This window comes from Micropterus dolomieu, linkage group LG20, assembly GCF_021292245.1.
Source record: "Micropterus dolomieu isolate WLL.071019.BEF.003 ecotype Adirondacks linkage group LG20, ASM2129224v1, whole genome shotgun sequence".
NCBI lineage: Eukaryota > Metazoa > Chordata > Actinopteri > Centrarchiformes > Centrarchidae > Micropterus > Micropterus dolomieu.
Window position 1 is genome coordinate 36,070,341 of NC_060169.1, and position 15,406 is coordinate 36,085,746.

The following is a 15,406-nucleotide window of genomic DNA, read 5'->3' on the forward strand; positions in this document are numbered from 1 at the left end:
CACTATCTGAGCAGGACATGCAGTACTCTTGTTAGTAAGTTTAATACTTTTGCAGGAGTAAAATATTTCACAAAAGCTTTCCACTAGTGCTCGGAACACAAAGTGTTGAACATACATGGTTCTTTCTGGAGCTGATGATGGGAGTGAGCCATAAGATACTATTGTGATCACTAGTATAGGCTAAAGAAACAGGGCACAAGTTGTCAGTTGTCAGTTGTCTTGATTTTGTCTTGGGTGGGGCTAACAGTGTCAGACTTTTAAAACTTTTTTGGGATAGAATGTGAAAGATAAACAGAGGGAAACAAGCATAATTATGAATATATCAAAACAAGGGGAGCTCCTGAGGCCTTTGGTGAATGAAATAAGAGCTGTATGAATGCCTTGTGTGTACATAGTTTCAGTTCAGCGGATTAGCTGGTGTTTCCCTACAGTTCAGGTTTTACAAGCTTGGTTTGAAGTCCTTTTCCTAAAATGGAGAGGTCAGTGCATCAGTTGCACACGAGACTGTTTTCCCCTCTCATGGGAGCAGAAGAATCACAGCACAGCACAGTTTCTGGACTATAATGTTTGGGAAACGAATGAGTCCACTCGGATCTGAGGAGGAAATGTTCTTTTACTTTTTCTGACGCTCATCTGCAGGAATAAAAGACATGCACTTTTCAACTACAGCCTGCCTGTACGGACATGTATTTTTATCTACTTCGGCATTATCAAACAAGACCGCAGACAGACTTTGTCAGAAATAAGTTTGTTGAAAGATAATCATGTCGTCGATGTTCGGGAAAGTGAAGCAGGGTAACTCAGCGGCAGCAGTAGCAGCTCCTGACAGAAGTCCAGCCGACTGTAACCTGGTGCTGCTCGGTGTGATGGGCTCCGGGAAATCAGGTCCCACTTTAACTTGGATATTTAAATTCAATTCTTTATCTTTCAATTCTTTCAATTTCTTCTTGAGCTGTCTGTCTTGGTTGCTTTTTAATGTAGTTTACTAGTTTACTGAACCAGTCAGCTCAATCACTAGCTCCTAACAAGTAGTAGCTAAATTACTGTAATTCTGCCCTGTTGACGATGTTGTGCTAATTTCCTGCAGCTGACTGCATTAACATAGGCCTACCAGGAAAATGATAATATGACTTATTCCTGTTTCATTAAAAAAATTTCAGCCCAGTTTCCTAAGCATATGTAGCTTCTTCGTTTAACTGTATGCTGTTTCTTGATTCATTTGAGCTTTAAAGCTAATAACAGTCTAAACTGACAAATGAACAGTTGAATATTCACTTTATTCAGATGTTGTTGTTCCATAACTCCCTCTGACCTTCCTGATATATGTGTGCTTTATGAGTTTCATGCTAATGTTAACTGTTAATGTTTATGTAGCTGTTGCTTTCTCAGGGCCGCCGCTGACCCCTGAGGGTCCCCCGAGGCTCACCAGTCACCCACTCTGTGTTCTCTGTTTCTCCCTGTTTTACAGCACTGACTGTCAAATTCCTCACAAAGCGCTTCATCAGTGAATATGACCCCTATCTAGGTGAGATCGCTCTTCTTTCAATTTGATACCAATAATACAGAGACATTCAGTGGTGGAAAGTGCATTTACTCAAGTATTGTACTTTACTTGAGTATTTTCATTTCATGCTACTTTACATTTCTACTCCACTATATTTGAGAAAAACTATTGTACTTTTTACTTCACTACATTCATCTGATACATGTAGTTACTGGGGTTACAGCGTAAGACTACATAAAAACACAAATGATAAGTTCAGGAAACCAACATCATTAAAGATGAAATAGTTCCGACCTTTTTGGCTTGTCTTAGTCTTAGTCTAGTTTGAGCCCGTTACTGTGTTTCAGATTAGTTAGAGTTATTGTCAGTTCCACCAAAGAGACATTTCCCCTCTAAACCTCTCACATGGTGTCATTTTAATAAGCTTTTGTAAAGTTTAACTGCTGGACACAAGATGTGTACTGTCTGTTACAGCTCCCGGTGATCAGTTAGGAGTTCAGGGCCTTGCACAGGGGCACCTTCAGTAGGGGTCCGTGCTGGATTCAAACCCAGCACCCTGGGTTGACCCTCCCATGCCCCCCTCCCAACTTCTGCCACCACTGTAGAAAACATTGAGATGTATCTGTGAGAATGTCTCTCTGTGTCTTTGGCTGCCATACAGAGGACATCTATTCAACAGAAGAGATTGTGGACCAGCAGCCAGTCACAGTGAGAGTGATGGACACCTGTGACCAGGTATGAACACACTGCTGTGTTGGCTGTCAGTGTATACTCACATTATGTTCAGCTGCTGACTCGCCTTCCATGTCTAGTCTCTCTGTGTCGCGTTATCATTTTAATATGTAATATTGTATGTATGTATGTTGTAATATGTAGACTTAAATATACTTTATCGTCGAAAACAAACACAATACTACTACTACTATTACTAATAATATAATTATAAAACATTGGTGTGCTAATAATACTCCACTCATTAAACTACCTCCCCCCCATTAAAAAAGTTCCTGACCCAGACTGAACTCAAGGTCAATACAAGAGTATTAGGCTGTGACTGAGAGTACAGGAGAAGATAAAACAGTCGCTACTGTGGACGTGGAAAGTTTCATAATGAAGGCTGAAGGGCCTCTGCTGCGTATTTAGCCTCATAATTACTTTCATATTGAATAATCTACCCATGATTTTACCACATGAAATTTTATTTATAAAACATCAGAAAATAGTGAAAATACTCCAATTTAATTTCCAGGAGTCCAACGTGACATCTACAGTCCAAAGATACTCAGTTTAATATTATATAAGACAAAGGAAAGTTGTGATAATCAGCCTGAAGAGACTTGTCAAACACCTCAGGTTACAGTTATATTATTAAGTATTAATATAAGTCTGCACCGCATTACAATACTGCCTGTCACAGGAAAAGTGTCCCTATAAAATAAAATTCATTATTTTCTTGTACATCAAAGTAAAAGTACAAACCCACCTCAGACCCATTTCTGAGTCTGGCCTGACACCTGCTGGTGGAACACAGGAACTGTTCACCACACTACAATCCAATCCAAAATGATACATGCACATAAATAAAGACATTCAGCTTTTCAGAAATGAAATAATTGGCACATTGCCACACAACTGCCACTCTGGATAGGACAATAACACAAAAATAATATATAATAACACTAAAATATATTCCAATAATATATTCATATTCAAATAACTTGGCCTTAGTGCACAGTGATTTGCAGAATGAACAGTGGTATAGTTCTTTATGACACAGTGGAAAACATTTTTTATTTACTTTTTATCTGAAAGTACTGGATATTGAATATAATATATACAATATAATAATTATAGATGAAAACATGAATGTGCAGTGTGTGTGTGTGCTATTGAAGGAGGGTCCAGTGAACAGCGAGCGCTATCTGACATGGGCCAGTGCCTTCCTTGTGGTCTACAGCATCGACAACATGGAGAGCTTTAAAGGCTGCCAGCTATACCTGCAGACGCTCGCCCTGCACAACAAAACCTTCAAGCCACAAACGCCCATCATCCTGCTGGGGAGCAAGCTGGACATGGACAGATACAGGCTGGTATCCGTGTGTGTGCGTGTGGGTGGATGGGGGAAATAAAAATAAAAACATTATAAACTCCAAACCCCTCAGACCGTTTGGACCTCCTCCTCTAACTTTCATCCAGTCCATCAGTATGTGTGCTGTGCCTCAGGATACAGATACAGACTGAAAAAGTCTTCTGTATTTCTGAACTCAGCGGGCTACAGAAAGTTTTAGTGAAAGTGACCGCTTCTTCCTGTTGTAGTGGTTTGTGGTAGGCAGTTAACAATGTGGAGAATTTAAACAGTCACACTAGATGCTCTGTGAGGCTGGACCTATCACGGCAAAGCTTTGAGATCATTCTGACAGCTGGTCCAATTTGGATCTGGTTCTGAGTTGGTAAAATACTCAGACTGCATTAAGCTCCTTTGTCCAACAAATCCTTTGTAAAATCTTTCATTTACAGGACGTCATAGAGCTGTGGCAGAGTGACATTTTGGCCCAACAGCATGCTAACATGTGCACAGTAACAAAGCAGCCCAGTAGGATAAAGGCCTTCCTCCATATCAGTCAATTCTGCACTTCCTCCATTAGGTCCAATAGGTTTTATGCAGTGAGATGGAAAGTCAGGGTGTGGAGATCACATTTTATTGCCCATCACAAAGCTGCAATTTATTAACCGCACTCCATCCCACACCATAACCTGTTGTTTTAATGGCCTTACTCTAACCATCCCTTTAACATAGCTCATTTGTCATCATCACAATCTCCCCACAACCTCAACCTTACTGTAGGTGCAATGCACAGATATTACAGAAAGCAAGGATTGGAAAATTGTTGCCATTGGACATGAAAAAAGATGTCATAGAAAGTGACAATGCTAACATGCTAATGTTTAGCAGTGACATAGGCCTCACAGTATTCACCATGGCAGTTTAGCATGTTAGCATGCTAACATTTACTGTGTGAAAAATATAAATGTATAGGCTAATAATGTAACCTTAGTTACTGTATACATTATAGATTTGGGTTACTTAAGTTCATTATAATAATATATGTTGCTTATAAAACTGCGCAGTAGGCTATAGGCGGATTTGTGTTACAGTAGGTGTAATATAATATTAGTTGGACTTGCAGAATTAGGTTTAGTAGTTGTTATAAGTTGTTGGTTCAGAGTATTTTGGTTCCAACCTGCCAAGGTTACGGGAGTCTGAAGACAGTGACTTGCTACAGAGCTGTAGCCAATGTAGCCAGCTGGTGTGCATCTTGGTGTCGATTAAAGAAGATTATTGAAGAAGAAATTGTAGCAGCTTCTTACCCACAGGTCTGAAGGACAGGAGAACACTGCCAATCCCGTTAGTACAGTTACAATAATATAATATAAAAACACTGTCTAAACCAACAGGTGTTCTTCTTTGCGTGCTGTGTAGCGGCTGTCTTATAATCTTCAAACAAAAAGCAAATGAAAACATAGCCTAATGAATGTAGGCTAACTGTTTAAGCAAACTGTATCAAATGTACGCAGAAGTATAAAGAGAAAGCTTTATCAGTGTGACTGTCCTCAGTCAGGCACCTGTATGACAGAGGAATACACAGTACAGCAGGACAGTAGTTTTTGTAACAGCTGGTTTCCTCTCAGGCAGGTGAGTCAGTGTGACGCCGAGGCCCTGGCGTCTCGTTTTGGCTGTTTGTTCTTCGAGGTGTCGGCCTGTCTGGACTTCCGCTCCGTGCAGCATGTCTTCTACGAGGCGGTGAGGAGGGCGAGGCGGGGCGGAGAGCGCAGCCGTCTGGTACCGGCCGTCTACATCAGCGAGGACAAAGCGCTGCTCGGCGTCCCGTCGTTCACCACCCCCTGCTACAAGGAGCTGCCGGCCCCCGCCACCGCCAAGCTGGTCACCGTGAAGACGTCCAGAGCTCAGAGCAAACGGAGGGCCGCCACGCTCACCCTGCTCAAAGGCTTTAAGATCTTCTGATACCTTCTGACCCCTCCACCATGTCCACTGATAATGTCATATTTATTAGATACTCTGAGCTAGAAAGTGGGTGGACACAATAACATGAACAGCTACACAGCAGGGCAATAGCCCACAGACTGGTGGCAATTTCAGCGAGGCAACAACCTGAGGAAGAGGAACAAACAGAGAAACAAAAATACAGACGTTGTTTTCCCCATTTCAATTTGTTCTGAACACAGAAAAACTGGACTCTGCTCCACAACTGAACCATCCTACAGAATAATGTTCAGAACACCAGTTTGAATTATTCACACTTTGTTTCTGAAAAATAACCTTTCCTTCATCATTTGGATGGACGGCACGAAAAAAAAAAGCAGAGAAAATGAATATGAAACCCACCACCTGACACCTGACAGGCAGGTAAAACCATCCACAGAGCAAACGTGGGTCACTCCCATGTCCAGGTTGACAAACACACAGTTAGGGTGTGGGGACTCAGTGGGGGAGTTGAAGGGGGTGTAGATGGAGAGAAGAGAGTCAAAGATACTGTTTAAGCTGAGAGGGACAGGTGCATGCAGGTAGTTAGGTATTGTAGTTTGGCTGCTGATCTGAGCGCTCAGGGCTGCAGCAGCGACTCACAGCTCCTCAGAGTCAAAGATGAACACGCAGACATCATACACATCATTTTAGATTCAGTGTGATTCAAGTACACTTTCCGATTTCATTATCTCTGATGTCCATAACAAATAAGCACCCATACATCAGAGTAAAAGGACACTCCTTATAACTGCAGAACTTGTAATCCAGTGCTAGCTTTCTGTACATCCTGTTGTGACAAGAAGTCACAGCTTCTGACTGTCTTTAGCTCAATCTGATTCTCAGTCAGCTTGTTTTGTTGCTGGTCTAAATGGTTTCATTCAGTGCAGTACCAACGTTTTCCAGTCTGTAAGATTTCAGCTCGGGTGGTAAAGCCTGCCTAAGCTGATATGTAGGCCTCCACACCGTGTTTAAGATAAGACCCAAGAGCTGTCACGTGACAGATGACATTGGGTCTTTATATGAACTACACAGTTACACTAACATTGTAATATTACTATGATATAGTTCAGTGTGTTTGTGTGTGGAATATATACAGCCTCCTCTGAGTCACCACGCTGCCTCCTGTGTTTGCTTTCCTGCTGCTTACATTACCATGTTATTATTATTCCTGATCATGTAAATGTTTGACAGTTTATCTTTGGTACTGAAACCTTTGTAGAAAATTAATGGGCTTTAACGTGGGCTCAAAGCCTCAGTCTGCTTCAAACAAAGTGCTGGTCGGGTCGTCTTTCTGGGTCTGAAACTCTTATCAGCTTTTGTAACTATTCATAACAACAATACAATCTTACATCATACTGATTCTCTGCAGTGACTGGTCAGCTGTGTGGCGCTGTGAAAGAGGGCGGGGTCTTTACTTCTCTCTCTTATTCATTCTTGATTCAACTCTGTCCCAGTGTAGAGCTGGTCCAAATTAAACACTCTAAACATCTTTTTCTCACTGTTTCAAGACTTTCTCTCAACAAAACAGAGCTTCTCTAAAAGCAAATAAATCTTTTGGAAAACTGAGACTTTATAAGATCTAAGTTGCTCAGTGAGGGTCGACTGTGAGACAGTAGAAGACAACATGTAGTCACCTCTCATACATCGGTTTAAATGTCGATCTATATGATCACAAAGCAGAGCTGCTGTCATTAACAGTGTTGGGCAAGTTACTCAGAAATTGTAATAAATTTGTTACTTATTACTCCTCAAAGAAGTAATAATATTACTTTAGTTATTACTGAGTGATAAAAGTAGTTATGTTACTCCGTTACTTTACTAGACTGGATAAATCACAATCTGCAACTGGATATTGGACGTCCTCACAAACAGACCCCATTCAGTTAGCATTAGTGGTCACACCTCCTCCACTCTAGTGCTCCACACCAGAGCCCCCCAGGGCCAAGCACAAAGTTGTTATTCATGTGCAGGTGTTTGTTAAACCAAAACACATTCTGACTTCACATATGGAAACTTGGTCAAGACCACTTAAGCATCGATTTTAAAGGCCCTGGGTACCCCTTTAGTGCTGTTTTGGTTTTGTCTCCGCGGTGAAGTTAGCAATATAATGTCAGGTTAGAGTAGTGAGTGTTGTGAAATGGTTGCAGTTTGGCTAGGCAACATAACTACTTTGTTTGGTTTAGGAAAATTATGGTTTGGGATAAAATAAGCATATTAGTTACAGAAGTTACGTTAAGTAACATAACCTACGTAAGTTACGTAGCTTAAATGAAAAAGAATCAATGCTGACAAGCACTTCTGACCACAGCTGGATCAGCTGTCAGTCACTGATGGAGTTTGTGTCGGTACACTGTGCTGATACTAATAAACGCACACATTTATCACTGCCAGAGCTGCATGTTTTCTCTCTGTAGCTGTTACCCGTTTAACACCTGCACATGAAGCATTGTATTAAACCCTGTTTCCTGCTCAGAGGCACAGGGTCTTGTCTACTGACAGAATGCCTTAATATGATTTATTCATTATTTGCATCTATATTTATTGATATTTCGATTGTGAACTCATTAGGCCTATTGAATATGATCATGGTGTCTTTTGATCACTGGAATGATTTATTAGGCTAAATGTTTCAGGGGAAATTAAAATAATGTAGATCTAACTCATATCAAAACCGATACTCACGCCTCACACGACTGAATGAAAATAATGATAAATGATGTGTTTCTTGCTGACAGACTCTTCGACTTTCTCCAACTTTAATTGCATCCATTAAAATAAAAGTTAATGGGGGATATAACAGATATAAAAAATCTTTCTAGTTGTTTGTGCTCCTTGTTTTGCTCAGATCCACAATGAACACATATTTTTTTACTAGATGGTGAATGGGAAAACAAATCAAACATGAAACATGGGAGAGATACACTTGATCTCTCTCCACTCCGGTATGAAACTCCAGTGAGGTTGTGATGTATCAGATCTGACTCGGGAAGGGTTGGGCAGAGTGTCAGGTCAGCTGATTGAGAAGCAGCCTGTTTTTTTTAGCAATTGTTGCTAATATTAGCTATCGAAATACCAAGCAAAACAAATAATTAAGTTATTGCTCCTGCTTGCAGGATGAGGAAGAAGGTGGGGGGAGAGCAGGGAAAGGAGAAATTAAACTATTGCTTATCCAGAGTTAGAAGGAGGTAGAGCTCAACAGGGAGAGACAAATGTAATAAGAATGGACAACAGCCAGCCAGAAGAATATAAATTGATCTTTAAGTTGAAGGAAGGGCAATTTGGGTTTAGTTATTTCAACCCAATTCAGCTTGCTGGGGCACTGAGGAAGGAAGCTGAGTGAAATCCTGAATGCTCGGAATTTGGCCGATGGGAAGCTGATTGTATTTTGTAAGTCTGCGTTTCAGTTGGCCAAAGCTTGTATAAAAGGGATGATTTATGGGGTCTGACTTGAGATTTCCATGGCTGAGCTGGTAAGGGGCAGTGGGTGGGCAAAGGGTGATGAGGCTACTCAAATTAAAGTTTTTTGAGATGGAGCTAAGAGAGAAGGGGAAGCAGCAACCCAGTGCAGTGTCTATAAGAAAGGCAATCAAGTACAGGAGAGTAAATGTAGAGATGGACAGAAACAACTGTTAAGAGTGTTTGGGGCATTATTCATTGAATGGTTGGGATTAACAGTCAGAATATTCCTCTTGAGATAAAGAGGCTGTAAGCAACAGGGAGACAGCTGACCTGTTGGTCAAGACTTTTCAGGGAGCACATAGCATTAGTACTGTGGGCAAAGAGGGGGAAAACCTGGGAAGGAAGCTGGCTCTTACAGACCAATTGCCTTTACAGCAGTTATTTTAAGGTAGTGGAAAGAATGGTTACAGATAGACTTGTGTATAGGCTAGAGCAGGGGTTGGCAAATAAGTCTAGCATTGGGGCAATTTTTTTTTTTTCAAGTCATTAGATGGCGGGCCAGAACATAGTCAATTTATCATTTATAATCTGTGATTCAATATGTGCTTCTTTAGCTCAGTCAGTAGTGCTCAGGAATCCTGTTCAAATGGTTGTGTGTTCAATTCTCACTTGCTGCTAGTATTATTTTTCTCCCTTTTCTACAAATAGATTGTGAAGAGAACGTTTTACATGTTCACAATTAAGCATGTGCAGGAGCGCGTTCTCCCGCGATTGTTCCACATCATCCTATGGATGCTTATTTTCGTGTCCCCAATCCAATCTCCCGTTTTCTGATGGCTTTTTCAGAGGTGTGTCAAAACTTTAGTAAAAGCTCTCAATTAAACACAACATAAAGTACTGCTGCAAAGACATTCCCACGCTTTTATTTTGTAGACACAATCACTTAAGAGGAAGTGATTATGTGACTAACTTTTGCTGTCATGACTGAGATCTGTTTCAGCAGTCCCTATAAAGTTTGTTTTTTGCTGGGTCATTCAGGCACTGTAAGCATAAATAATGGGACCCTGCAGGGTCAGTCTTATCCCGTTTAATATAATGATGAACGATATAGATAAAGTGGAAGATGGCTTTGGTGGATCTGTTTTTGCAGATTCCATTCTGCTGACTGTTAGCAGAATGGCAGAGAGGCCATAACTTGGGGTATTTGATGAAGCAGAGTGCCTTGGATAAGGTGCAGGGTTGGGCTGACTGTATCAAAGACAAAATATGCGCTTTTTGAAAAGAAAACAAACAATCAGGGGCTTTCAGTATATGGACAACCTCTAAAAAGAGTTATGGTCCTAAGTTTTTAGGAGTATCGTTGGATGAAAAATTGACATACAGAGCACACATAGGAAAAGTGTAAAGTATAACTAAGTGTGAGAAGGTCATAAATATTATGAGATGGTTGTCTGGGTGTTCTTGTTGATGATGAGTTATAAGACCATGATAAGAGCAATTATTGGATTATGGGTGTTTGGTATATGGCTCAGCAGCCAAGTCTGTGCTGGCTAAGTTGGATGATGTTCAGGTCAGGGCTCTGAAGCTATGTACTGGGGTTATTCTGCTATTGGGGGCAGGGGAGGCTCCACTGAGACTGCAGCATACAAAATTAGCAATAAATAATTGGGCAACGTTAAAATGATTAGCTACAGCTCCTCCATCATTTTCTCAGCTAGAGCAGTGCTGGGAGTTTGAAAAGGGTGGTAATAGGATTAATAGGCACAGTTATATATTCAAATAGTAGTTCTTCAGTTAGAGGAGATGGGATTAAGTGGGGTAGAGGTAGTATGCTGGCCACCTATCCCTCAATGGCTAGGGTCAGTAGTGGATGTAGACTTGTCTATTAAATAATAAACGCAGAGTTTTCTTTGGGTACCAGCACATGTCAGGGTCGAGGGTAATGAGGTGGCAGATAGGGAAGCTAGGGCAAGTGTGAGCAGGGACGGTGTAGAGGTCCACTTAGGTGGAGTGCCGCAGCATCATCAGTGAGAGACTGAGTCAGAGTATATGGAATATGGGATGCAGACAAAAGAGGGAGAAAGATGTACAACATTCAACCTGCAGTTCAGCTTGGCAATAGATTGAGCATGCCTTTGGAGGGATGACGTTAACTGACGTTAAACTGGGATGTTGCGGTTTAGCAACTTGTCTGACGCTAGTGGGGAGGCACAGAGATGGCAATTGTGAACGCTGTGGAGTCCTGGGATCTGTCATACACGTCATAATGAATTCCCCGCTCTATGCCAAGCAAAGGACGGATTTATTCAAAGAATTAGGCAAACTGGGAATGGAAACATGTTTCAGCAGAACACTGCTGGGCGATGGGGAGGAGAAATAAGAGCTTTAGAACAGTCTGCAAGATGGACCTGACTGACTTCCAAATCGAGTGAGGAGCAAGGAAATATGAAAGAAGAGACATGGGATGTACCCCTCTATAAATCTGGTAAAGGGGAGGTACATTTGATCAGGGACCACTGTTCATCACTACATCATAATTTATTATCTTCCTGTATAATACAAACAGTCAAACACATGCTCATCTGCTGAAAATCATGTTTTAATTTGAAGGAAAGCAAAAAGAACCATGTTCTTACAGTATATGACCAGAGGGATAAAAGGAAGTGTTTAAAGAGGTAATTTTATGCTTTTTGGCCTTTTCCCTCTTTATTATGTTATAATTTTTTGAAGAGGTTTGCAAAGTGAAAAAGGCCAAAGTTCACCCCAAAGGGAGTTATCATCTCCCACAGAAAACACTGCTCTGACGTGCCTCGATTGTAGCCCAGCCTTTACTTCCGTAACTTATCTGCGTCACTTTGTAACACGCGTCATAATGCTCGCCTAGTGGCTAATGTGGCACGCCCTCTAAAACACTTGTGGAGAAACACACTGAGCTGCAGCACACACACTGACAAGACATCCACCCGGGTGAAAAGAGGTGCTGCAGTAATGTGCAGTATGACAAAATATGGTGTTTTTAAATCTGTTCTGGTTCAACTCATAAATAAAACTACAAATCTGAAAATGAGCATTATATGACCACTTGTGAAACAGGCTTATTTGCTTTCTTTCTGAGAGTTAGCTAAGACAGTTAGCGCATCTTAGCATAGACTCAAAGCAAGGGGAAACAGCGAGCCTGTCTCTGTAAAAGTAAAAAAAAAAATAGTATAGTATATAGTAGAGTATCAACACCTCTAAAGCTGCCTATGAACACGTAGTATCTCCGTAGTTCAATCTGTATACAAAGAGAAATGGAAAAACAACTATTTGAAGACTCCCTGAACCTACTGTTTAAATATAGTTATTGATTATGATGTTTAAGATGTTTATTAATGTAAGGTGACCATACGTCCTTATTTTCACCAGAAATGTCCGGGATTTGGCTTTTGCTTTTTACAGTCGTCATTCATTGTGTGCGTTTTTGCATTGCTTTGTAGCAGCCCGTTCTCATCTCAGGGCGTCATATACCGACGATTTGAGAAAGAGTGACAAAGCGTAGGTATTTGATGCAAAAGGCACCCTTTAGCCGCTACTCTCTTCTGCCCTCTCCGCCGGCAGAGACAGAGTAGGGAGGAACTTTTTTTGTCCAAGCGTGTGCATTAAATTGCTCCTCAATGTCACTTTTCGTGCACCGACCAATCACGGCCTGGATGGAGCGGGTCATTAAACAAATGTTGATGTAGTGCTACAGCAAACTTTCGAAATGTTGAACTCGTTCTGCATGAATGGTTATGATTATTGACAAGTTATCCCTTAGCATTAACAAATTAGAGACTAACCACCACGTAGACCATTTTCTTGCTCAAGGATTTAATGAATGAGAACAATGTACAATAATGAAACTAACTGGAATTAATATTACACTAGCGGTAAGATATTTACAGTATGATACTTTCATCTGTAATTATAATTAATACAGTAATATTGGCCCTTATCAAATCTTAACAAGACAAAAAACGGTTTTATTGCCCCGCCTCTTTCTGTATCTCCCTGTCTATGTCTGCTCTGTTGACTTTCTCCATCAGTAGTAGGCTATGTATTATAAAGGAGATGCATTTGTATGGGAATAATCTGGAAAATAAAGACCTGTATATTCACTCACTCCACTCAGGTGGACTATAGTTACTCAAAGCAACCAGAGCTTCATGATGATAAATATAAATCCAGTCAGAGATCTGAGGAAATGCAAATGCAAAACATACACACCAAAACTGCACAAAATGTATTTAGGCCTACATAAAATTTGAATCCTGGTGCCTTATTTGTGATTTTTTTCTTGTGATCTTTTTCAAAAAAATAAACAAAGGAAAACCGCCACATTGGCTAGTGGGCAAAAAAGTTAATGTCAAGCCCTGATTGCAATACAGCGTTTGATGAGTCTGCTCCCTGGAACAAGCCCGGACACACATGTATTTGTATTATTATTTGAAATTATCACTAAAATTGAAAGAACAACCGTTCACATTGATTGGGTTACAAGTTACATAAAAGAATTAGTAAGTGTGAGAGTGGGGACCCAAAGGCCCCTGACTGCAGTTTGAAACAGTTACAGCATGAACCCCCCCTGTCTTTATGTTAAGCCAAGCTAATCATCTACAGGCTCCAGCTTACATTCTGTAAGATTTGGCGACTTGTTAATAAGGCCAGCTGTACACGTGCGTTTGTTATGATCATGTTACTTCAAAAACTAACAAGTTGTCAACTTCTAATGTAAGGGTTCTCCCTACTGCACAGTCCTGACTCGACCTTGGGTACGGGAGGCGGACACGCTAACAAGGAGGCTAAAACCCATGAGCTTTACTCACTGCACAGCCATCTGGCTTCCGTTACACCAACACAGCGACACATCAAGCAAGTGCAACAGCACAAAACATAGCAAAATTACTTACTAGTCCAACTGTATACACTGAAAGAATGCCAGCTCGGCGTCTGTCTCTCAGCCTTTAATTTCACAAAGCTCTCACCAACGCCAACTCTTGCTTAGTCACTCTTTTCTCTTCTTAGCTTCCTCTGTCAATGTCCTCTTCGGTCTCTTCACCTCTGCACTTAGCTAACGTTATACCTGCTGAGCCTGGTTACGTCGCCGGTCTCCAGCGCTACACTGGTTCTTTTCTCCAACAGCAGCAGCATAATGTTGCTTGAAACTCGGGTAGCCAACAAAGCTACACAGCAACTGGCGCAGGAGCACTTGCAGTAAAGTTACTGATATCTAAGTGTGTTATACAGTTTGCTAACATCAACTCGAGATTTATAGCCAGCAGCTAAACCTCTGTAAAACCTCTGGCAGATTTTGCTCGAGTCGACAACTTTTCTAACACAGGCAAACAGCAAGTAAGCGCAACAACACAAGACATTAGCAAGCAGCTAGTAGGTAAGTTATTGCTTATTAATTACATCAAATACATTTATTAAAACATCAAGAAGCCCAGCTGGGCATCTATCCTTTCAGCCCAGTCAGTCGGCCAGATATTTATTACTTGTCCTGTCTCTTGCTTGGTCACTCTCTCCTTTTATCTTCCTCAAATGTCTTCTTCAGCCTCTTCGCAGCCTCTGCCATGATATCCATACTGAGAATACAGAGCTAGCTTTTCCCAAAGAACTTACATTGTACATTATATACTTTTTGCTTCTTCCCTCTAGCTTGCTTGCTGCAGGGTTGTGATGGTGCAGTAAAGCATTACGCCATTGTCCTGATACATATCCTGCCCGGGATTCCAGTGTTACATAGTGCAGTAGCTGCCTTACGTTACTATATTACTGTCACTCCCACTCATTTAACGATATGCCAAAAAGAAAATCAGTGTCAAATTTGTATTGTACTGAAAAAAACAATCATGTTTACCTCGCGTAAAACAAAACATGACTTGTGCTGAAGTATTAAGCATTACTTGAATTAGGAACTGTAAACCGTAATATTATTACAGTAACACGTTACTGCCCAACACATTCAGCCAGGTGACAGATTAGCTTACCACACAAACTGGAAACAGGTGGAAACCTAGTTCTATGTAAATATTTAAAAATATTACGTTATATATATATATACAGTATATATATAAAATCTCTATAGTTTTGAAGCCGAATTTTTTAACCTTTGGACAGAGCCAGATTAGCTGTTAAACCGGTTCTAGTCTTTATGGGAAGCTAAGCTAACTGCCTGTAGGCTCTAGCTTTATATTAACCACACAGACATACAAACAATATGCATTTTCTAATCTAATCTAACCCTTAAACAGAAATCAAATAAATTTATTTACCAAAACTATTTCTTTGACAAACATAAACTCTGGTCTCTTATAAGGTGAAAAACCAGATATATATCATGGATAGCAAGAATTTGTTTTAAAAATGCATTAGATGATAGAGATATAATGCATTTTTAATTAAAAAAAACCATTGAGTTTCATGTAAATACACAG

General features: G+C 40.7%; 1 protein-coding gene across 1 annotated transcript; it reads left to right on the forward strand.

Annotated features, from left to right (window-relative positions):
* Window positions 1-514: 514 nt before the first annotated feature.
* Window positions 515-8,285, forward strand: rasl12 (RAS-like, family 12). The gene is made up of 5 exons (XM_046032379.1): window positions 515-885; window positions 1,469-1,525; window positions 2,166-2,239; window positions 3,400-3,590; window positions 5,195-8,285. Exons 1-5 carry the CDS (start codon window positions 765-767, stop codon window positions 5,526-5,528), a joined length of 777 nt encoding a protein of 258 aa, XP_045888335.1. The 5' UTR covers window positions 515-764; the 3' UTR covers window positions 5,529-8,285.
* The last annotated feature ends 7,121 nt before the right edge of the window (window positions 8,286-15,406 follow it).

What these genes read in the sequence shown, in the direction of transcription:
- rasl12 (XM_046032379.1), top strand. Translation starts at nt 765, where the DNA reads ATGTCGTCGATGTTCGGGAAAGTGAAGCAGGGTAACTCAGCGGCAGCA. An exon ending in GATGGGCTCCGGGAAATCAG is followed by an intron (nt 886 to 1,468) that starts GTCCCACTTTAA and finishes CCTGTTTTACAG; the next exon opens with CACTGACTGTCAAATTCCTC. An exon ending in TGATGGACACCTGTGACCAG is followed by an intron (nt 2,240 to 3,399) that starts GTATGAACACAC and finishes GTGCTATTGAAG; the next exon opens with GAGGGTCCAGTGAACAGCGA.